The sequence below is a fragment of the Bufo bufo genome, chromosome 4 (genome assembly GCF_905171765.1).
Source record: "Bufo bufo chromosome 4, aBufBuf1.1, whole genome shotgun sequence".
Taxonomy (NCBI): domain Eukaryota; kingdom Metazoa; phylum Chordata; class Amphibia; order Anura; family Bufonidae; genus Bufo; species Bufo bufo.
In genome coordinates this window covers 201,301,230-201,326,249 of record NC_053392.1, presented here as the reverse complement: position 1 = coordinate 201,326,249, position 25,020 = coordinate 201,301,230, and the positions used below count along the sequence as shown (strand labels likewise).

Genomic DNA, 25,020 nt, shown 5'->3' with positions numbered 1-25,020 from the left:
GTGCTCGTTCTTACAGAACTAAGAAGCCTGCGTGCTGTGCAGTGATTCAGTGAGTGCACATTCAAACTGATTAGATTGCTTCCACCTTAATGATGTCCTAAGACCAAAACATTACAGGAGGTCCATCAACATGGAAATGCAGCTCAGTCTACCAGCATCGGGCTATAAAGCAGGGGGAGCAAACTGAAATATGGAGTCCAGTGGGCAGTCTTACTGAAATCCTTCACTGTGTGAACATGCGTACCACGAGAGTTGTCAGTTACTGATTAGGACAACCCACTGGACTCCTAAGTGTAGAAAGAGCAGAGATTTAAATACATAAAATGCAAGTAAGGGCTAATTCAAACGACCATATGGCCGTGGTGCCTGTATTGCGGACCGCAAGACATGGGCACCGGCCGTGTGGATCCCGTATTGCAGTACGGACCCACTGACTTGAATGGGTCCAGGATCCACAAAATACAGCAAAAGATAGGACGAGCTAATTACCAATGCATTGCTATTATCCATATTGTGCCCTTTGCTAGCTTAATTCATTTTCCCATCACATTATACACCGCTTGTTCCCATGGTTGTGACCACCCTGCAATCCAGCAGCAGTGGCCGTGCTTGCGCACTATAGGAAAAAGCGCCAGCATCTCTGGTGGCTGGGATTGTGGACATGAACATAGGCTTGCGCTTGTAAGCACAACCACCACTGCCAGATTGCAGGGTGGTCATAATCATGGAAACGAATAGCATATCATGTGATGATAAAATTAGATCCTTTGTTCCATTCTCCCTAATAGAGATCTACCATGGTGAATGGGATTTTGCCGCTCTACTTGCTTAGCTGTGTCTCGAGCATAGCTTAGCAGGCAGCTTACCATGGCAGGCCTGGAAAGCTTTAGTAGTAAATGATCAGAGCCCTGCAATTTCACTGCAGGGGCTCCAACTGGAAGGCAGAGGGAGCCGCATCCCTCTGTCTTACCTCACAGATGCCGCAATCGCTGTTGAATGCAGCATCTGAGGAGTTAACTGACCAGTTTCGACGTGATAGCCATTCCCCGTCATTGCGTTGGGGTTGCTTGCTGTATTATAAGGCGGTACCTTTCGCGTATGGAGCAGGCTCAGTGCAGCAGCCAGCATCAAATAATTTGCATTAAAGGGTTGATGGGAGACACATGTTGTTATTCATTTTATACCTCCACATGCCTAATATTAATAGTAAGTGACACCATCATTAACCCCATGTTGCCCATTATATGAGGTAGGACAAGATGGGGTCACTTACTATTAATGTGAGGCACTTGGAGAGACTAAAGTAATAAGACCCTGTACCTCACATTAATATAGGCATACAGCCTACAGTACACACCTATAAAACTGAAGGAAAACTCCTGCAGCAAGATCTTCCTGGATGCTAATAAGTTAAAGGACCTTTGATGATGTCATTACCATCTGACCAGTAACAAGTGGATATTATTGGTCACATGGCGATGACATCATCAAAAGTTCTTTAACTTGTCAGCTTCCAGCTTTCCCTCTCCACTGCCCTCCTATTCTCCCCCCTCCTTGACACCTCCTTATCAGGCCCTTTGGCCTTTACATTGGTGGCAGTGGCTGGCTGCATCGCAGTGAGGAGGGACACTCTCCCTCCTTCTCCACTGTACAGCCGCTTATAAGTATATATGGCATGTGCTGCGTTTTGCACGTGCCATGTTCTCTGATAGTGATGCCAATCCTGGTATCGCATCGAACGGGGTATCAAAGTATCGAGACTTCGATACTCGGTGCAACCCTAATATGGACAGTCACAATAAATTTGGAAGTGCCTTGGATTAATGTTGTCTACATGATAAATGCAATTTGCTGTAGTTAGACAACCCCTTTAAGTTTCATAGTAGCAATATTGGGGTAGAAGATGGGTATTAGCTCCCCAACAGCAAATAGCTCCATTGTTCTAAGGTTAGTTTCACATCTGCGGCACAGCGCTACAGCAGACTGTTCCAACAGAGAAGTTCTCCGGATCCGACATTACCGGATAATGCCGCCTGCCTGCCGGAGCCCATGACTATTGGATCTGGCGGAAATCCAGCCCTGGCAAATATGCTGGGATTTGGACGGACAAAAAATGCTCATGCACCAGTTTTAGTCCTGCTGATTCCTGCCATTCTCTGCTGGAACAGCCTGCCGGAGAGCTGTGCCGCACATGTGAATGTAGCCTTAGACCAACACACAAAAAAAATAATTTTGTTTTATTTCCAGAACATTATATTCTGCAGATCAACATCTCCAAAGCAACTTCACACTAAATATAAATGAACTACATAAAAAAAAAAAATTCACAGTATATGCACTTGGGAGCTATAATTTGAATCACTGACCAGAACCAGAAAGGATTACTGAGAAATATTAAAGAGCATGGGCTGGGCCCTAATCATACCACAAATGTCATCACCACTCTGAACTGTTCATCCAACCCATATACTCTAAGTTACAGCCAGCTGGAACAAACTCCACTAACTGCTGTAAAAAAATAAGAAATAAGGAACAGTCTGAAACATTCATCTACATGGGCTTTCATCTGCATAGCTTTTGCGACAGTTAAAAAATACACTTTAGATGTTCTTGTCGAAGTCTTAAAGCAACCCCCGGGTTCAAGAAAAAAAAATTCACATTAAAGGGGTCGTCTGAGTTCAGAGCTACCGTAAATCTGGACATAGTCCCGTTTTCACCCAGGCACCCCCTTTGAAATAAGCATCAGAGCATTCCATGCTCTGCGTTTAATCGTGCAGGTCAAAGGCTTTTTCTGGAGATCCAGCAATGTACCGGGCTCTGCATGGGTAAGCTAGGTGGAGCTAAAGCCTGCCCATCAGTGCTGGTGACGTCACTGGGAACACTGCTAGGCGGGAGCCTCTGCATAGCAGTGTAAAAAATATTAACAAATAGCCCTTGCCCTGTGTGATACAGCGCAGGGCAAGTGAGAGCATCGGAGCATAAAAAGCTCTGAGATGATCATATCAGAGGGCCCGCCTGGGTGAAAACGGGGATATAACCTGGACAACCCTTTTAACTGGGCAATGAACAGAATATTTTCTTGTGACCTCCATTTTATCTGTTCAGCTGCAGATCTGCCAGTTCCCAGGCTCCTCTTCTCTCGTCCAGGTGGCTGCACCTCACCTGACTGGCAGTGCAATAGACTTCATGCTTATCTGGTTCTCCTCTTGGATTGGTTAGCACTGCTCACATGAGCAGTGCTAGCCAATCCAAGTGCAGCAGGAAGTGTCTTGGGCTACTAAATGCATAGTATGCTTCAAGTAGTCTGAGGGGTGGTGTGGCCATCTTGCATGAGAGAAAAGGAGCCGAAAAGGAGCCTGGGAATTGGCAGATCTGCAGCTGAAAATATGATAAGGAGGTCCCCAGGTAAGTGTTCTGTTCCTCCCCCAGTTAATGTGAATTTATTTTATTTTTTCAACCACAGGTCACTTTAACTTCTCTCATAAAGTCAATCCATCCAGGTGGAACAAATGCATTCCGTCTACAGACTCCAATTTCTGTTGTTGCCTTCAAGAAAAAGTTGCATTCAGCACAATATTCATGTGCACAGTCCCTTAAGGTGGATTTAGATGGGCCGACTGAGCGGCTGATTGTCAGGAAAGAACGCTTCCTTCCTGACAGTCAGCTGCTCGTTTAGTGAAGGAGACTGCTCATTTATATGCAATGATCTCCTTCACTGTATGAGGATGGGGGATCGCTATTACAGGTCAATCTCATGGTACTGCACCAAAGTGGACCCTCATTTTAAAAAACAAGATATTGGGAAGCAACTTTAAAAAAATTTATGCTAAAGCACCAAAAGTACATCAAAGTAAGCAGTAAGACACTGGTAATATACTGACACTGTACTTCACACTCTGCAAGTGATGTAATGAATATTAGACACATCTGTTACAAACACTCAGATATCTCTGGAAACCTCTCCACTTTCCTATGAAGGCTTTGCAATCAATTTTATACCTGGTGGAGTTCATGACCAGTCACGTTCTTCCAACCAAAACTCAACTTGTTTTATGGGACTCTCTTTGTGCTCAGAGGCATTATCATTTTGAAAGTACATACAGAGTTTGATGGAACACATCATATGTTCCTCTGATTTGATTTAAAACTATATATGAATTTGGAGGCATATGGCTGTAGAGAGGAGGGTTCATGCATAAAATGGATCTCCAATATGGCCGTGTCTTTGAGCCTAAATACTGAAATAGGCTTATACATAAAAGCTTCCAATGTCACCTTTAAGTGATGGATTCATTTTTTATCAGGCAACATGTAAGATAAGGAACTCACGCAATACTGTATGAGTCACTCATAATCTGGCACTTTAATTTTTGCATGTCACTATCCTTAAAAAAACTGATATTTTAAAAATAGAAACAGAACCTCTCACAATCCTGTTCATAAAGCAGTCTCCATGGTTTATGCATATGCAAGTAAGTTGTCGTTATCTCTGTGACATCCTCTTCTCATCTGCTCTGGTAATTGTCATCTTTCCCTACTGTTGCTAGGTTCCATCGTTTGATTCGAGCCAACAGCAGGGAGCATCGCTAATGTTTATCTAGGACGCAATACTTCTTCAAAAGGCCAAAAAACACATTTTCACTTCCAGTAATGGGTGATATTTTCATGTCATTTTTCGCAACTTTAAAACAAATTTTTAACCAAGAGGGTTTTCACCTGTCTGATATTTTTAGTATGCAAGGTTCGGAAGGAGCGTAAAAATCTAAAATACTCTCTGTGAGCAAATCCTAATGCTTTAAAATGGTTTCAAGCCAGCTTGAGATTGATGGTTGTCAGAAAATTGGTTCAATTATCCAAACATGAGTCACTTTGAGACCATGTGGTCAAAGAAATGAGATACGCTAGATTTGCCTAATTTGCTAACTTTTTTTGCCCAAAACATTGCTACAGAAATATGTGGGTACAAGTGTTTTTATATAGTGTATTGTGGTAGGGATGTGTCAAATGAACACAGTTTGGGCAACAATATTACACAAATGGTGACTAAAGCCTTTTCCCAGTAATATTTTCTTCAGCAATTACATTTCAGGAAGAAAACAACCTAAAACTAAAGTCAAAAAGTGTGACTAGAACATGCTAGCACTGTGTGATTCCAAAATGGAATATAATAAAGAATGTCATCAGGAGATGTCCAATGCATAGCTTCTGTGACATTTGAACCAAGCACATCAGACATTTCTTAGACCCTTCATCAGTTTAAAGAATAAAAAGTTCTGCTGGCGGCATGACATGGAGACCTCACCAAATGTATAAAGCTACTTTACATAGTAACCTCAAGAAATTGCGGTCTAAAGGTCCTCTGCCTCCTACCCAAATGAATGTCATGACATGTCTTACTTGCTTTATTAACTCAATACTGAATAAAAAGCCTATCCACAGGATAACTGCTAAGTATCTAATTGGAGGTCTGACTGCTGGGACCCCCACCATTCATGAAAGTGGGAGTCCTGTTCCCCCAAACAAATGGAGCGGCAGGTTGATCGTGCAATTCATTCACTAAGGCTCAGACTAGCCCACAGGTAAATCACCCAGTAGGCCTCTGACCCAGGGTGTACCCCTAGTCCCCCAGCCCCTGCACAACTGGCACATGGCACAGCACACTGACTGTATGATATACAGATAGGTAGCATACAGCATCTCGACTAGCCTATGCATCTATATAAAACATTTTATACTACTCATGTTATAATTATAGACACATCAGGGGGCTTAGATGACTTCTAGGCACAGAGGCAGCTCTGCCAATATCCTCTTTCCCCAGGGAACGTCTTCTCAACATCCCTCCAGGGCCCCCGATTAGTAATCATCTGGCAGTGTCTTGCTGCTGCCTATCGCTGTGTGACATGTGTTCCTGGCTCACATAACTAAAAGGGTCCTAGTCCAAAGGAGGAGCCAGCCAGGAGAAAATTGACAGGGTATGCCGGATAGAACGGTATGAGCACAGCCTAGATTGCAGCAGGGGCGTAACTACCATAGCGGCAGACCAGGCGACTGCTATGGAACCCAGGTAAAGAGGGGGCCCAGTCATAGTTGGGATCATCTCCTCTTCTACTGGAGGTGGAAACTGGAAAACTTGGTCAGGACTCTACCCTCTAAAGGAACAACTTTTACCAAAAGAGGCAGTGGAAAAATGGCCCAAGGGTCATTGAAAAGGGTTTAGGCGGAAACCCTTCTGTCCTGTGTGTGGGGGGGGGGGGGGGGGGGGCTGGTTTGATCCTTGCTATGGGGCCCTTACTTCTCTATGTACGCCACTGGGTAGCAGGCTACTACTGAAAATAATGGGATCTCACAGTTTTAGGGATATACATTAAAATTTAGATGGAGCTATATAGTCGACCCTCACAGTTAATTTTACTGGTGGGCCCTAATCACCCCAGTCCAACACTGAATAACTATCTATAGAATTGGCAGAAATAGTAAAGTGCTGTAGTTTCTGATCCCGTTTTCAGATGACATAGTGCAACTGAATGAGATCTCAAAAATCAGTTTTGCAGCAAAACAGACATCCATCTCCACTGAATTAGTCACTTCCAGTTGCAAACAGGGCAATGTGCTAAATTTCTGATATACTGTAGTTTCCACTGCACCGAATTGTACAGGGGGATGGGATATATCAGAGTCAGCATTCTTATATAAATACAGGATTAGAGGAGGAAAAAAATGATGTTCCCGATAAAGAAGACTTCTCTATAACTAACCATATAAAAAACATTATTACCATAAAATTATCTCTAAGCTAAATAAATTAAACAGAAAATGTAATTAAGAAGATTACCAGTCCAGTGATTTAGAAAAACGGGAATGTTCTGTCACCAGAACAAATTTAAATGAAGGACAGGAAGTGCCTCAATAATTGTCATGTTTTGCTAATCTGCTAGCAGAGCTACACAAACTGCAAACTGTAAGGAAGATGCTCTTCCAAGTAACAGAGTAATTACTACAGATATGTGCAAACACCCTTCGGGATGTATTCCATGTGTCGGCAAAGAACATTCCAACAGTTCTACTTCACTGAGAAAGAACTGTACATGGAACGTATATGTTGTAAATAACAATATTACAGTTGCTTAAAGAGGACCTTTCACCTGTATAAACTATGTTAACTGAGTATGCTGCCATATAGAGCGGCGCCCGGGGATCTCACTGCACTTACTATTATCCCCGGGCGCCGCTCCGTTCTCCCGTTATAGAAAAAAACCTCCCAGGCTGTGAGCTGTGCGCTGCGATTGGCCAGCGCTGCAGCCTAGGAGAAGGAGACGCCCACAGGACAAGGGAAGACCCGCCTACTATAACTTAAAAAGCAAAGGTACCGGAGCCTATAACGGGAGAACGGAGCGGCGCCCGGGGATAATAGTAAGTGCAGTGAGATCCCCGGGCGCCGCTCTATACGGCAGCATACTCAGTTAACATAGTTTATACAGGTGAAAGGTCCTCTTTAAAGGAGATGTCTCCCATCAGCAAATGCCATTTATCATGTAGAGAAAGTTAATACAAGGCACTTACTAATGTATTGTGTCCAGCAGCAGTGGCCGTGCTTGCATAATGTAAGAAAAAGCACTGGCCTATGCACACTCTCGCAGTACCAGCCACCAGAGAGGCTGGATCTTTATGCTATAGAGTGCAAGTGCGGCCACCGTTGCTGGATTGCAGGGTGGTCATAACCATGGAAACAAGAAGTGCATAATGTGATGAATCAAAGCCAGCAAAGGAGGCAATATGGATGATCACTATACATTAGTAAGTGCCTTGTGGTGACTTTCTCTATATGATAAATGCTATTTGCTGAAGTGACACAACCCCTTTGCTATTTTGCTCAGCTCCTCCTGCTCTGTAACCTGTTGCTGACAGATTGGAATGCATGTTCAGCGTAAAAGATTATCTTTGACTGACCAAGGAAAAGCATTATAATTAAATTGATATTAACAGAACCCCCAACAATAGAAGATTGAATTCTGTATGTTACTGTATAAAAGCTTAAAAAAAAAAAAGTCTAAGGGATCTTTAGGTATGGTATTCACCTTTTTAACCTCTGTACAAAGATATGGACTTCACTACTGGAGAACTCCTGGTCACGTCTCCTGAATAGTCGCTGAACAATTTTGTGCTATTGAGCTATTTTTTTTACTGCGCAAATGCATCCACAACTGCATCATAATTTTTGAAACCGCAATTGGTTTTCAACAAAGTTGATGGATGCAGTTTTTTAAATAAAAATGGAGTGGATCATAAAAAGGGGGAAAATATTAAAAACTAAAATGTACTTCCCCTCTTTTTTGAGACCCTCCTGGTCTTGGTTTCAAAAACTGCATAAAAAACCTGAACGAGTGGCAGCACCCTTATTTCAGAAAGTAATCCAATAAAGTCAGCTGAGCTGTAGTCCCGCTAGTAACACAGAGTACAAGCTAAGGTTAGAACACAGATATCTGTGAAATAAAGAAGTATAAATGTAAAACAATACAACATAAATTAAATCTACAGGTCATTTTTTTACCATGCTTAGAAGATGATTCTGAGAGGGCTACTGTTTTAGTACTATACTATGTAAAAAGACAGGCCATACAGTGGGTTCTTCTTCGGCAGAAGGTACAGAAACCAGTTTGGATGGGGATTGGAAAGAGCATATCTTCATTTGAGAAGCCTTTTGCATTCTGTGCTTAGACATTGGATATCCAGAAGATACAACTTACAGAAGCAACCTACTTTACATCCTGCATCTCCATGCTATGCTGAGATTGGTCTTTAGATATTTTAGATATTTTAATATGCTAACTGTGAAATTTGTGCAGCAACCTCTTGGCTGGAATCTCTTTGCTCCCCATTCTTTTTTCTGTCCTATATGTAAACGGGACTCCTAAGGTTCAACAGAGACAATGGTTTCTCTATTTCTTCACTATAATGCTATCCAATCAGCAGGGACAGCCTTAGGGTTGCATCTTCAAGGTTGAAGTCCTTGTGTAGAGAGCAGAGTCTCGCAAAATCAAGTTGATCTCACAAGACTCTTTTCTCTGGCTACTCCGGCTGGGCTGCATTGCCTTACAGTAAAGCAGGAGACAGTGATGTGGCTGGGTGGGCAGTGTAGCTATGAATTTCAGATACATATTCACCATATTTTCTACCAAAAACAATTACAGGAGAAAAATAAACTATATTTTCTTTTGGACAATTCAATTTTGGACCAAAAAAGATAGGTAAACATGGATCTACACTAAATGATAATGGGCACTAACCTTGAACTGACTTGAAAGTGAATTTTGCATAAAGCTTTCACATCAGTCAGTTTTCTCCATTTTCTTATTTCATGCCAAGTATCCATACAATGCGTATTACTTTAAGCAGCTGCTATGAGACCTTGAAACCAGCTGTCCCAACAGAAGATGCTTTTCTGGACTAGTCCTTATTATTTATTTCACATTTTGATCCAGAATAGAGGGCAGGGCAGATTTTAACTCTCCAGCTGCTCAGATAGTTACTATATGCTATTTCCAATGTAACCTCACAAGGCTAGGTTTTCTGGGGACCTCCCAAATATTTAGAAAGGTTATGTTTAATACTATTATTGAATGTTTAAAAATACAAACACTTATTCTGAAACTAATGACAAAACGACAGCAATTGTTAGAATATTACCTATTCACACGTCAGATAACATTTTGGAAACTCTCCTGAAGCTCCAAATCTTGAAGGATCAGGCCTGCTGGCAATTTTTAGAATGAAAGACCAGCATTGATCAGAGAAAACTTAAAGGGATTTTCCAGGATATTTGTATTGATAGCCTATCCACATGATATGTCATAGGCTATCCACAGCATAGGCCATCAATATCTGATACAGGGGGTCCAACACCTGGCACCCCCGCCAATTAGCTTTTACTTGTAGTTCTGGTGGCAGAAACACATAGCTCCAAACACTGTATAGTAGATGGAGCTGGCCACCGCGGAGCTGCTCCCATTCACTTCTATGGGAGCAGTGCTGCAGTAACCAGCTCCATCCACTACATAGTGGAACGAGCTGTGCAGTTTTTTCAACTATTTCCAGCCCTAGAGCTACTTGGGAACAGCTGAAGATACGCTCCGGAATACAAAAATCCTGGAAAACCCCTTTAACCACTTCACATTCGGACCATTTGCCCCCTTCCTGACCAGGCCTAATTTTGCAAATCTGACACGTCACTTTATGTGGTAATAGTTTTGAAACGCTTTTACTTATCCAAGCCATTCAGAGATTGTTCTCTCGTGACACATTGTAGTCATAAATTTAAGTCAATATATTTCACCTTTATCTATGAAAAAATCCCAAATTTACCAAAAATAAAAAAATTCGCAATTTTCAAAATTTCTATTTATCTGCTTTTAAAACAGAAAGTGATAACTCATAAAATATTTATTACTTAACATTCCCCATATGTCTACTTTATGTTGGCATCATTTTGTAAATGTGATTTTAATTTTTTAGGACTTGAGAAGGCTAAGCATTTAGAAGCAATTCTTTACATTTTTAAGAAAATTGCCAAAACCCACATTTTAAAGGACCAGTTCAGGTCTGAAGTCACTTTGTGGAGCTTACATAGTGGATACCCCTCATAAATGACCCCATTGTAGAAACTACACCCCTCAAGCTACTTAAAACTGATTTTACTAACTTTGTTAACTCTTTAGGTGTTCCACAAGAATTAAAGGAAAATGGAAAAATGGAGATCAAATTTTAAAATTTCACTTTTTTGGCAGATTTTCCATTTTAATCAATTTTTTTCTATAACACATCGAGGGTTAAAAGTCAAAAGAAAACTTAATATTTATTACCCTGATTCTGCGGTTTACAGAAACAACCCACATGTGGTCGTAAACTGATGTAAGGGCACACGGCAGGGTGCAGAAGAAAAGGAGCGCAATATGGTTTTTGGAAGGCAGATTTTGCTGAACTGGCTTTTATAAGAAATGTCTTATTTGAAGCCCCCCTGATGCACCCTACAGTAGAAACTCCCAAAAAGTGACCCCATTTTGGAAACTAGGGGATAAGTTGGCAGTTTTATTAGTACTATTTTGGGATACATAGGATTTTTAATTGCTCTATATTACATTTTTGTGAGGCAAGGTAACCCAAAAATGGCTGTTTTGGCACGGTTTTTATTTTTTACAACATTCCTCTGACATGGTAGATCATGTGCTATTTTTATAGAGCAGGTTGTTAGGGACGCAATGATATCAAATAGGTCTACTTTCTTTGTTTGTTTGTTTCAGTTTTACATAATAGAGCATTTTTGGAAAATAATTATGTTTTTGTGTCTCCATTTTCTGAACGCCATATTTTTTTTTATTTTTCTGCTGATTGTCTTGTGCAGGGGCTTGTTTTTTGCAGGAAGAGTTGATGTTTTTATTGGAACCATTTTTGGGTACATATGATTTTTTGATCATTCATTATAACACTTTATGGGGCAAGGTGACCAAAAAATTGGTTGTTTTAGCACAGTTTTTATTTATTTATTTTTACAGAGTTCACCTGAGGGGTTAGGTCATGTGACATATTTATAGAGCAGATCGTTACGGACGTGGCGATACCTAATATGTATACTTTTTTTTCTTTATTTAAGTTTTACACAATAATAGCATTTTTGAAACAAAAAAATAATGTTTTAATGTGTCAATGTTCTAAGAGCTATCGTTTTTTTATTTTTTAAATGATTTTCTTATGCAGGGGCTAATTTTTTTTGCGGGATGAGGTGACGGTTTTATTGGTACCATTTTGTGGGACATACGCCTTTTTGATCGCTTGGTGTTGCACTTTATGTGATGTTAGGTGACAAAGGTGATGTTTTTTTGCACAGTTTTTATTTTTTATTCTTTACAGTGTTCACCCGAGTGGTTAGATCATGTGATATTTTTATAGAGCTGGTTGTTACGGACGCGGCAATATCTAATATGTATACTTTTATTTATTTATTTCACTTTAATACAATAATTGCATTTTTGAAACAAAAAAAGAATGTTTTAGTGTGTACATGTTTTTTTTTTTTTTTTTTTAAAGCAATTTTCTTATGTAGGGGCTCATTTTTTGCGGCATGAGGTGACGGTTTTATTGGTACCATTTTGTGGGACATACCGTATTTTTAGCCCTATAAGACGCACCGGCCCATAAGACGCACCTAGTTTTTTGAGGAGGAAGATAAGAAAAAAATTTTTTAACCAAAAGGTGTGCTAGTGTGCTTAACTAATGGTGGTCTGTGCATAACACTACTATGGGGATCGGTGGATGGCACTATTATGGGGGGGGATCTGAGGGGGGCACTGTTATGGGGGGGTGATCTCCCAGGCTATGAGCTGTACGCTACGATTGGCCAGCGCTGCAGCAAGGGACAACCCTAATACAAAAACTCTGCCCCGTACAACAGAGGGAGCTGCACACACCGGAGCCTATACCGGGCAAACGGAGCGGCGCCCAGACATACTAGTAAGTGCAGGGGAACCCCTGGGCGCCGCTCTGCCCACTGATATAGTTAGTTTTTAGTTTTTAAACTAGTGAAAGGTCCTCTTTAACATCTAGAAGTCCGCTATAAGCCCTATCACAGTTGAAGGCATAACTCTTCTTCACAATACTTTGCCAAAATTTATAACATCTTCCCTCATGTCTGCTATACAATGCAATGGCATTATTAATATAATTGACATTTCCCACTGTGTTCACCCAGCTTACCAGACTAGGGAAAGAATTTTGGTAAGGAAAGCAATGATCACATTTTAAATGATGGCTAAAGCAATACATTCCCAAACATAAACCATTTAAATTAATACTTTCATATGCTTAAGAGGATGGGATCAAACAACCATAAAATGATGGTTTAATGATGTGGTTAGAAATGAACAAAAAGATATCTAACAAGTAAAAAGAATAAAGTAACATTTCCCAGACTTTATTTCAATGGAAAAAATTAACCAGGTCCAGAAAAAATAGAAAACTGAATGTTCAGCAAGATGCACGACTGGCCATGCAAATGTCAGAGTAATGCAAAACCCAAGAACAAAATATACTGGATATACAATGGAATTTATCTGGCAAAATTAAAAGGAAAATTTACTATTAAGAGTGCGCCGTGTTAAAAAACTCCTATGGACTATTTACTATATGTGACAATAGGGAGAACTAGCAACATACCCCTCCTCAGACAGACATTTACTACTAGGTAGGTAGCAGCCTCTTGCTTTAAAGAAGCATTACCACAAACATTTTATTCTCTGACCTGTTAGAAAGGTACATTATGTAAATTGTAGTGAAGGTAATCTTTCTACCGATGACTGTATTTGTGAGTTATCACCTCCCTTCTGATCCATAGCTGTGTCATGTGACCAACTCTCTAACCTCCAACTGACACAGGACAGGAAGTCAGTTACTTCTCTGTTAATTCCATTGAGACTGACATTGAGGCTCGCATAGGAATACATAAAGAAACAAGCTTCCTGTCCACACAAAAGAAGCCGTGTTGTTTGGAGAGTCAGTGTTGGTCATATAACACAATTGAGGATCAGAAGGAAGGTTATAACTCACAAATACAGTCCACAACTAATTCAGAAAGCAAATCATGACTTTACTAACATTAACACTTTATTAAATGAGATTTAGGATAGCTTTAACCAACCTGCTGTGATCCATCCCCATTTACTATATGCGGCATCATGGCTACCTCCCCATTCAGCAAGGGTGGCAGCTCCAGTGGGATTTGGTCGGTCATCATCATTGTGACGTACATTCATGGAGAATTTTCTCTCAGCTGCCTTCCTAAAGAAAATAAAAAGAAAGGTGTTTGCAATGTCTAACATTTTGTTTCAATGGCGATCAATTTATCTATTTGATACCACTTGACAAATGATATGAACATGACGAAAGGAGTTGTCCAAGTTATGAAAAAAAAATAAAAAATACATATATATCACTGTAAATCTGATGGGCAGCAATATGTAACTATGCTAAGCAAGTTTTAGGCAAAAAAATTATATTTCCTTATTTCCCTGGTTCTCTTCTGGCCCTTTGTTTACCTGCAACAACAACAACAATCTCTGTCCCTCCCCTGCTCTGCAAAGGGAGTGAATACAAGTGCTGCCCTGGGTGACATGTCTGCCTGCTGGGATACTCAGCAGAATGTTTTATGTGTAGGACTACAAGCCCCAGATGTACAATGGCGCTGCTGATACACACAGGATCTTTCCCCTACCTGTTCTTGTGCAATGCTCTGCAGAACTCCTCTAGTCTGTCAGCTCCTGTGCCCAGCATTTGTCTCCTCACTGCCTGCAGCTACTCAGTAAAGCCTTCAGCCCTGAGTCTGTGCTGCTGAAGGGGTTAATGTTTTTCCTGAATCCAGGGAGACAGCAATAAGCAGCAGATGGCAGTACAGAGGGGCGTGGCCAGCACAGTGACATCCCATGTACAGACACATAGCTGCACTCTCAGGCTTGTGCACGAAACATCATCAGAGCAGGTAGAGAAGCTGACATCACAGGTCATGTGACCCTCAGTGAAATCTTAGAAAGCAGCAACTGGAGATGCAGTAAGTGCATGGTAAAGCTGTTACATTTGATTAGTTAGAAACATACAAAGAACCAAAAAATAACTCGGACAACCCCTTTAATGCTTTCAATGCTTTTATATACTGAGTGCCCTTATGAAGGCTTTACAGTTAGCAAGTCCCAATTTAATACAGAAAACCATGTCAGCACATATTTTGTTATATTGAAACATATTTTCAACTATTTGACTCCATCTTAGTAGCATCTATCAGCATGATCAACCCTATTAAACCAGACATATTGCCTGATAGGGTTGATCATGCTGAGTAAAATGATACCTTTCTTTTTTTCTGTAGGGTGAACTGCTACCAAGATGTATTACTTTATATATTTATGCAGATTACCTATATTGAGGACCAAAGGAAATGTCGAAGCACTTGGAGCACTGCTAATGCTAAAACCCTTGGATCTGTGTATTCTCCCTTGCCCTTTGATTGACAGGGCTAGACCTCCCATCTAGCTCTGTGTTTTTACACCTGTGCACAGTCAGCACAGTAACTCGGCGCTTGTGCAGTGGATCAGCTGTCCGAGCTCATCAGATTCACTGCGCAAGTGCCGAGTCACTGAGCTGACTCAGTGCAGGCAAGAGAATACAGGGCTAGGCAAGAGGTATAGCTAGGTCAATTAAATAGGAGGGTGGAGAGCACAGAGCAGGGTTGTAGCGTTAGCAGTGCTCTACGCGCTACTGTCAGCTCCTTGGTGCTGCAAATAAGTAATTTGCATAAATATAAAAAGTAACATATCTTGGTAGCAGTTCACCCTACATAAAATAAAGGTATAATTTTATCACATAACAGTCTATATGTAAATATTCAATGTAATTTTAAATTTTAATTTTTTTGCAAAAAAAAATTATGGTTTTCTGGTTCTAAATTTTTGAAGTCTTTGTTTAGAACATCCTCATTTGAGTATCTCAGTCAGACCAATCACAGTGACCAGAACGGGAAGCTGGATGAATGACTCAATTAGAACACCACCCATTACACTGATAAATGCAATGCTCTTTTGTGGACATCTTGATCTAGGCCAATCAAAAGAACAATAAAGCTGTCATACTGTCATCCCAAGTCTACTAATCTATTATACTAGCAAATAACATCTCCCCCTCGGAAAGGACAATAGGATCCCTATCTACAGTGTATAGGAGTGTTATCTCTGTGCTGCCCACTACAGAAAGCCAATATTTTGTATTTTGTCAATGGTATAGAACTGGCAAACGAAAAGAAAACCAGCCAACAATTCTAAAAAAAAGTTTTCTATAAATACAGAGGTTAAAAATACCTATTTCTGACACAACAATCTGTTTAAGAGTGAGTTAACATCAATGCTAGTTATTTCTGTTGTTCTGCTCTGAGGAGCAGATCAACAAAAATAATGGAAGTTCCAGATTCGGCACATAACTGAGACTTAACAGATCTGAAAAGACTCCACTGAGTACAATGGAGTCAGTTCAGTTTTCGTTCCGGAGCCTGTTTTTTTAACGGACAAAAAAGTCCTGCATGCATTGTCCAGTCTTCTTGACGGAGTCTGCAACGGAGGTCCCAAACAAAGCCTCCAACGCAGATGCCCCAAATCGGTTGGACCGCATAGGTCTTGCCCCTTCTTCTCAAAGTAAAAGAAAATCAATAATTTGGGGACAAAACAGGTTTTGCACAGTAATGTGCACAATTCCTCTGCCAAAAAACTGATGTACTGTCATTAATAAATTACTCCCAATGAATTGCGAAACGGCGGAAAAAAAGCAATGCAAAGCTGACCAATGGTGGCCACATGACCTGAAGAGTACCAGCGAGTCTAAACAACTACTTATTGGATACAATGGGGTTATGAAGCATGATGAACCAAGACATATGATACTGGTTGGAAAACAGCAGACCATCCTGAGGGCTGTCCTCAATGTAAGGTACCGTAGAGGGCTAATCTGGTAAAACATACAAAGTATTAATGTTTCAGAGCATCAACTTCACATGGGATACTTACTCTAAGTTCTGAATTGCTTACATATAAAAGGCAGGCAAAGCAGCCGAGCTGCTGACCCTAAAGACATCCACTGCGCCAGCCAGGTCAATTACATAATAATCATAAATAAAGGCTCAGTTATTAAAAGAAAGAAGAATAAATGTTTATAAAAATCCAGGGTTCTGCCAGGCATATCGGAAAGACAAAAGCTGTGCCATGGCGAGCAAGGTACTGCAGCAACGTCAGCTCTTGTGGAAAATATTCCGAGACATGACCCAAACTAAGAAGAATGTACACAGCTGCTTGATCAGGCAACAAATAGTCTGGAAATTGTCGCTTTGTCTCTGGTGAAGAGCAAAATCACACGTGTTACGTTACCCTTCGAGGAATAAGACAGATTGATTGCTGGTTTATAACATGCAAAATAATGTCAGAATGGTGGCAGATGCTGGGATTTAGAGGAGCACTTTATAAGTTAAATCTGCTGCACCCCAGCTGTGTTCCCTAAACACTACCTAAAAATCTTGAGTAAATTCCTCATTGCTATTTAAACATGTGTATTAGGATTAAGCTAGTGGCTTTCATACTGTTACAGCCACAGAGGGATCAGTCTGAACAGAAGCTACATAGGAGCACACTAATATTTGTAGAGTATAGGAATAAGTCAAGTTGGTAATAGGATATTGATATCTTCCTTCAGTATGACAGAAAGCTTCCGTTCCACTTCAGGCTTTTCTCAGCCTACTAGTTTGGCGTCTATGCCTGCTTGCTGACCTCCTCCCACATCTCAAGTTTTCTACATCCAGCCCAACCTTTAGTTGTGCAGGCACAAGCAAGGTTAGGTTACATTCTTCAGGTATGTACACTTACACTACTCACAAAAAGTTAGGGATATTTGGCTTGTGGGTAAAGTTTCAAAATGAACCTAAAATGCACTCTAACCTTTACAAGTGAACTTAATGTGACCTACTCTAAACTTCTGAATGCACATGTCCAACTGCTCAAAGTTTCAGTACTTTTTGCACAACTTGCTGTTCTCTAACAAGCAGCTTAGCAGCAAAATTCACAACAGGTGTTTGATCCATGAAACCCCAATAAATTTCCTGGTTCAATTAGAATCGGTATTAAAACAGTCCTCCTCATTATGCTGTTCACATTTTGACATTATGAGACCAAGATGACACCTAACAATTGATCAACAGTACCTCGCCATTGCGAGGCTTCAAACAGGATGTTCTCAGACAGAAGTGGCCACTGAGCTTAGAGTGTCACAGTGTCATTAGCAGGTTGCAACAGAGATGCAGAGACTGGAAGAGTCACAGAAAGGCATAGAAGTGGACGTCCTATGGCCACATCGCACAATGATGACCGCTTCATTGGATGATGAATGCCACACAACTCCAGGCACATTTAAGGGAGGTGAGAGGCACCCAAGTATCATGTCAGACCATTCTAAACCATTTACATCAGGGAGGTCTGAGTGCTAGTCGACCTGCAAGAGTACCTGACCACACCACCAGGCACAGACGTCATCATATTGCATGGGCCAGGGAGCATCTACGCTAGGCGGGTGACCAGTGGGCCTCAGTGCCGTTCACAGATCAAAGTCGATTCACCCTGAGCAGAAATGATGGCTGCCAACGATGTTGGAGATGTCAAAGAGAGCGCTATGCATCAACCACTATTGTCACAAGACTAGCCTTTGGTGGTGTTGTTACAGTGTGGGCAGATGTGTCTAGTCAATACAGAACAGCCCTACACTTTGTGAATAGTACAGTGACAAGCCCATACTACTTGAATAACATCATTAATCCAATCATAGTGCCTCTGCATAAACAAAACAGGCCAAATTTCATCTTCATGGACAACAATACGCCAGCTCATTGAGGTCGCATGATTAGGGAATGGCTGCTGGAGACTGGGTTACTTGAAATGGAGTGGCCTGCACTTTCTCCAGACCTGAATCCCATTGAAAACAGATGGGATCAGCTGAGTAGCCATGCAGAGGCTTGTAACTCTGTACCCCAGTACCTCAAAGACCTGAGGGCTGCCCTTCAAGAAGAGTGGGATGCCATGCCTCAGCAGACAATAAATCGACTTGTGAACAGCATGAGACATCGTTGTCAAACTGTAATTGATGCTCAAGGCCAGATGACAAGTTATTGAGACATTGTATATTGCTAGAATATTAATTACATCAGAGGATCGGGTTTGCGTTTTTCTGACTCTGTACACTATAATATCGCACTAAGAATGTGGACTAAGTGAAGAATATGCAAGATGGATATTAACATGGTGTAATACATTTTCTATCTACACTGATTTTTGCTATTATCCAAAAGTTTTGGTACAAAATTAAAAAAACTGTCTAAGAGCTCATGAACACAGCAGAACCTTGTGCATGGAGTCTGTAGTATTATGGTCGTACATAGTCGTACGTAGACTTCATGTCTCCTCAAGAGCTCTATTCCTACAGAGATTCAGCTGAAGATCTTATCAGCTGTCTTCAGCATCATAATCCCTGACAATTGGAAGAGGAAGATGAGACAGCTCTTTAGCTCAGTGTTGTGAAGTAACTCCTGTGTGGTTAGGACAGGTTTTGTGTGTACTAATACGACAGTGGCCATATTATTTCTCCTAGTGATTACTCTCTAGACATATGAGCCATTATAACTAATGAAATGTATTTGGGAATATATTTATAATTAAGTAATATTTAAGTATTTTCATTTTCTCAATTCCCGGAGAACCCTTTTAATGGTAGCAAAGCCACTTTCAAAATAAGGTGGGTTTTTTCAAAAACTTAGCAATATTTTTTTTTACTCTTCAAGTCACCTTTACTGTTTAACACCTTCCTGCATCACATCATATTGTACATTTACAGCATGGCAGGCGTGCCCTACAGAACAGTACTGTACAGAATTGCACTAGATCAATTAGGACATATGGACGTCATACCGAAGACTCTTCCACTGTTGACTCTTGAATATTACCCAGAGGATGTTGACTGAATGGCATGCAAGACTAAAGATGCAGTGGCTAAAGCGTCCCTCAGAAGTAACACTGACAGACAAGCAGTTTCTGCTGCCAAACTGGTGACAATCAGCTCATAGGTTAATGGCTGGGCCGGCTACCATCTGAAGAACTGTTGTCTTATGAGACAAGTTTTGTAATTTGGATTCAAAAGAAATGTAACTTTATTTTCTACGTTTTTTTTTTAACAAATACTCTTCCACATATCTAATAATAGAAGACCCTGTATGCTGCCAATTACAGAGCTGAACGCAGTGACGATAAACACGCTCCTCAGCATTAATTTATGCCTACTCAAATTTGAGTAATTAGCAGAAGAATACAATTTGTTGGCTATGCAACAATTATACTAAATATGGCTTTCATTTAACACGTAGCTGATTTATAAATGTGTACTGGTCATTAAAAACATCTGCTGACTCACCCGACCTGCAGGGACAAAAAAAATATAAAAAGTTCTGCATGCCAAGCGATGGCGCACTGAATGTGCTGCAAAAATTCAAAGAATATGTGTCCTTAATCTTCCCATATTTTAACGGGTGTGTTAATCTGTCAGGTAATAATCAGTATTAATATAACAGTCTGAAATTCATCATGTCTTTCACCCAATAAACTGGATCAGAGCTGGGAAAAGAGGTCATTTAAAAATTAAAATACCGGTAGGATTTAAAAATATGATATGAAAAATATGTAGGTCATATGAGATATCAGGACCAGTCAGAGACAGAAAACGTAAAAAGGAATGTTTCATCAGACAATGACCTATTGTTTAGATCAAGTTTTTATGCTAAACATATTTATTTAGAATTTTGGGGATATTTTATTTTTAATTTTCCATATTACTATCTCCAATTTAAAAAATAATCCTACAATCCTCCAAGACTTCCTGTTCTGTACAGATCACTTTTCAGCAGTCATATCATCATCAGAGGCAGAATCACAATGAAAGATAAAAGATCTGTATAGATAACACAGGATCCACCATTCACAACAGGTGAATTCGCCCTCCCTGTATAGAACATTCTCCCATAGTAGTCTATGAGGAAATGACCATTCTATTGTATCTATGGTCCGTGTGGCAATGTGTGTCACTATCTGGTTTTAATTGGTGGGAAAAATTATTATTAATCCCTTCTGGAGCTTACCCGTACATTGTATGGCAAGGCTGGCAGGGAGTTCCGGACCCATGTTGTACTTGTACAGGACAGGCATCTGCAATAAGGGCCCAGGGAAGTTGTAACTCCCCCTGCACCCCCAATGGCTGAGGTTGGCTGGTCAATGCAGACTGGTCAATTGCAGCTTCCTCACCGTAAAAACCAACGAGGGGGCTGTAGGTGGGCTCTGATGGAGGGTGATTCTATGATCTCAAAATGGCTTAAATAAATGCATTCCAAAGTTATCCTCAGATTTGCAAAATTTGGCTGGGTCCTCAAGGTGAAAAATGTCTGGGTCCTGAAGGGATTAACGGACTTATCCCATGTCTAATGTAAAAAATGAAAATCGGACATTATATAGTACATGACAATCTCTTTCTAACAAAGCTAGAACCAGCCCTGTACCTCACATGGAGCCAGAGATCTCCCCATTCATTGCTCTGCTAGATTTATATCAAGCTGACAGCTCAAGGGGAGTGTCTTCTCTGCTGCAGCTAAGGGGGCGTGTCTCAGCTCTCTCTATTAACATATGGTCAGGGGCTGATTAACATATGGCTGGGGGCTGATTAAATATGGCTGGGGGCTGATTAAATATGGCTGGGGGCTGATTAAATATGGCTGGGGTTGATCACATATGGCTGGGGGCTGATATGAGGCATGGAGTACTGATATGAGGCATGGGGGTCTCATCTGAGGTCTGATTGAGGGTCTTCTTTATACTGGGCTCTGATCTGAGGTCTTATTAACATTGGGGATCTGATTGGCGCTGTGAGCTGAGGTCTGATTAATATTGGGGGTCTGACCTGAGGTGTAATGATAAATATTTTTTCTTATTTTCCTCCTCTAAAACCTAGGTGCGTCTTATGGGCCAGTGCGTCTTATGGGGCGAAAAATACGGAACATGCAATTACAAAAGAATTCACATCCAGGTGTTGGTTTAAAACTGTAAAATATTTATTGTGGGACAACCACTTTAAGAGACTGAAATGCCACTGGCATTACAGCTATACAGATAAGTTATTATATTCCCATCAAACACTATAGTTAAAGGGGAATATGTCATCAATTTTATGCTGTCCTATCTGAGGGTAGCATACAATGGTGATAGAAACCCTCACTGCAGTGCAAGGTCACTTTTATTTATGCTGTCGTTATCTTAAAATCCCTGTAAATATGCTCCTGAAGTCCTCCTATTTATGTGCTGATGATAATTGACAGGTTTCTTCCTATACTCAGAGATGCAGTCCGTACTGGAGCTTCTCAACAGGCATAAAAAAAATATATACAGAACAAAGAGGTAACGCTACACTATAATAAAAGGTCTCTGTCACCAATTCATGCTGCCCGTAGATAGGGCAACACCACAAAACTAATGAAGATTCCCTTTAGGAATTGTAAATTGCAAAGTTATGGTTCATAAGATACTTATAAAAGATGTCTCATCAAGACAACCTATTCATATACAGTACCTTATTGGAGTCCATGTACATCATAGAGAGGGTTCCTCCCTCAAATATCCCCCCCCCCCCTTCCCATGAGCCAGAGGTGAAAGCCTCTATATAAGACCTTCTCCCACTGTCATGGTCTGACCATATATTACATGATCACCTATTAATCTGAAAAAAGGCCATATCATACATTTCTTCTGCAGCACTAGCTTTAGGGGAAATGTATGGCTATAAAAACTTACACTGGTCATAACAGTTGTTTTTTGAGACCACCCTTTAATACAGGGGTGGGGAACCTTCTTGCTGCCGAGGGCCATTTGGATATTTGTAACATTGTTCAGGGGCCATAAAAAATTCTCAACTTAAAAATTTGACTGCTATATTTGGTCAAACATATAAGTGACTTAGGGGTCAGTTGTAGAAATTGCGCTTCAATTTAAAAAATCTAGAGTGCTGTATTTTTGCAGCACAAAATTGCGCCTACACTATATATTCCAAATAGTACAGGGTCCATTTTGACCACATATAGCAGTCAAATTTTTAAGTTGAGAAAGTTCTATATTTAGTTCTTTATTTGGCATTAAAGAGGACCTTTCATGGGTCTAAACATTTTAAACTAATGTAAGAAGGTACCAGGAATCATCGTGGATGATAGGTATGCGTCACCGAGGTTCCAGGCCTCGGTGAAGTAAGAGCCGGTTTTTATGTGTCAGCAGCAGTTGCTGTTTGACACCTTAATACTTAGTATGGCTGTATAGCTGATTCAGGACGGCTCTTACTGGGAGTAGTCAATGTGCTGGGTGGGTGACTACTCCCCATGTTTTAGGCCGGGTTTTGCCAGACCTAAAAACCAGCCAGCACTGCCAGGTGAGGAGGATTACCTCAGTCTGACAGTGGAGCTCAGGAGGTGTGTGTGCTGGGATCTGAGGTTTGTGCCGTGCTAGAGGGCTGAGACCCTTCTGTAAGGGAAACGGGCCCCCTAAAAGCCTGCTATGGACTGCTGGAGGCAGAACTGCAAACAAGGTGATTTTTGCTATGTGGACTTTCCATTGTGTGTGAACTAACACCAAGACTGCAAAGTGATGTTTTGTTTTTGCTTTATGTGTGAATAAACACGGAAGTTTGATTTAAGAACTGGTAATTTGCCTCTGTACTGCGTCCACACACCCTGTCTACCAGAGCGAATCCCACACTAAGTATCAGGATACGTAGGGGATAGTACAGGGATCTAACTGCACTTACTATTTTTCCTGGGTGCCGCTTCGTTCACCCGCTGTGGCCCCCGTTGTATTCTCCTGCCTGGTATGCTAATTTTAGCATCGGAACAATGAGGAGGAGACTGTATTTCTCCTTGGGCGTCTACTTCTCCCTGGCTGTAGCGCTGTCCAATCGTAGCAGAGAGTGTCACAGCCAGGGAGAAAAAAAAAAACACTCACCTTTTCCCTGGCTGTGGCGATCTCCGCTGCAATTGGACAGAGCTACAGCAAGGGGAGAAGGAGACGCCCAAGGAGAAAGACTCAATCTCCTCCTTAATGCTCCGATGCTAAAATTAGCATACCAGGCAGGAGAATACAAAAGGGGGCCAACAGCGGGCAAACAGAGCGGCACCCAGGAAAAATAGTAAGTGCAGTTAGATCCCTGCACTATCCCCTACGTATCCCGATACTTAGTTTATGATGTTTGGACCCATGAAAGGTCCCATTTAATGGTAGCCAAGCTAAACCCAGAGGGGTCCAGAGAGGGGTTCACCCAGCTTTCACTCTCCCTGCCACTGTCCCTGCCTGTTTCTTCACAACTGTCCCTGCCTTTGTCCCTTTCTCAGCCTCATATCTGCCCCCACATCCATCAGCCTCAAATCAGCCTCCTATCAGACCCCACAGCCTACATCAGCCTCAAATCAGAACCTCATTAGGCCCTCCCCTGCCTTAGATCAGACCCCATCAGAACCCCAGCCTCAGATCACACCCCATCAGACCTCCCAACCTCCGATCAGACCCCCATCAGACCCCCCAGCCTCAGATCAGAACCTCATCAGACCCCCGGCCTCAGATCAGACCCCTCAGCCTCAGATCAGACCCCCAGCCTCAGATCAGACCCCACAGCCTCAGATCAGATCCCCCAGCCTCAGATCAGATCCCAATAGGCCCCCCAGCCTCAGATCAGACTCCTATCAGACCCACAGCCACAGATCAGACCCTACAAGACCCACAGCCACAGATCAGCCCCCATCAGACCCCCAGCCTCAGATCAGCCCCAGTCAGACCACCCCCAGCCTCAGATAAGACCCCCATCAGACCCCCAGCCTCAGATTAGACCCCCATCAGACCCTCCCCACCCTCCGTTAGCCTCAGATCAGCCCCAATCAGACCTCAGATCAGACATTTAAAATAAATAAACTTACCTCTCCAGCTCAGGATGGCATTGCCACTTGGCAGATTCACTTACCCTTCCTGGTCTTCTTCCTGCCGTGATGTACTGTGACCTAACAGCGCACAGCATCAGGTCATAGTGCGCATCTACGTGCACTACATCCTGACACTGTACGTGTCATGACACAGTGTGGGGCCGAAAGAAGACCAGGGAAGGTGAGAACAGCCAGTGCAGCGCTGTTCTCATCTTCCTGTGGCTACCGCATGCTAATGACTGCTTCCATAATAGAAGCGGTTATTAGCATTTTTACAATATGTTCTGGCAGGGGACCGGGGGCCACATCAAATGGTCCCCACCCCTGCTTTAATAGGTTAGTGAAACTTAAGATAGACAGACAGATAGAATTTTGCAATAGATACAGAATACCTTCACGTTTCACTGTAG

The 25,020-nt window shown here is 41.6% G+C and overlaps 1 protein-coding gene across 2 annotated transcripts in view; it reads right to left on the bottom strand.

Moving 5' to 3' along the window:
- The window catches only part of FNDC3B (fibronectin type III domain containing 3B), a 420,792-nt gene that overhangs the window by 321,885 nt on the left and 73,887 nt on the right, over positions 1-25,020 (bottom strand). For both annotated transcript variants that reach the window (XM_040428242.1, XM_040428241.1), the window contains exon 2: positions 13,688-13,827. In XM_040428242.1, coding sequence (XP_040284176.1) covers positions 13,688-13,798 — 111 coding nt within the window. In that variant the 5' untranslated portion in view covers positions 13,799-13,827. The remainder of the gene's footprint in view (positions 1-13,687; positions 13,828-25,020) is intronic.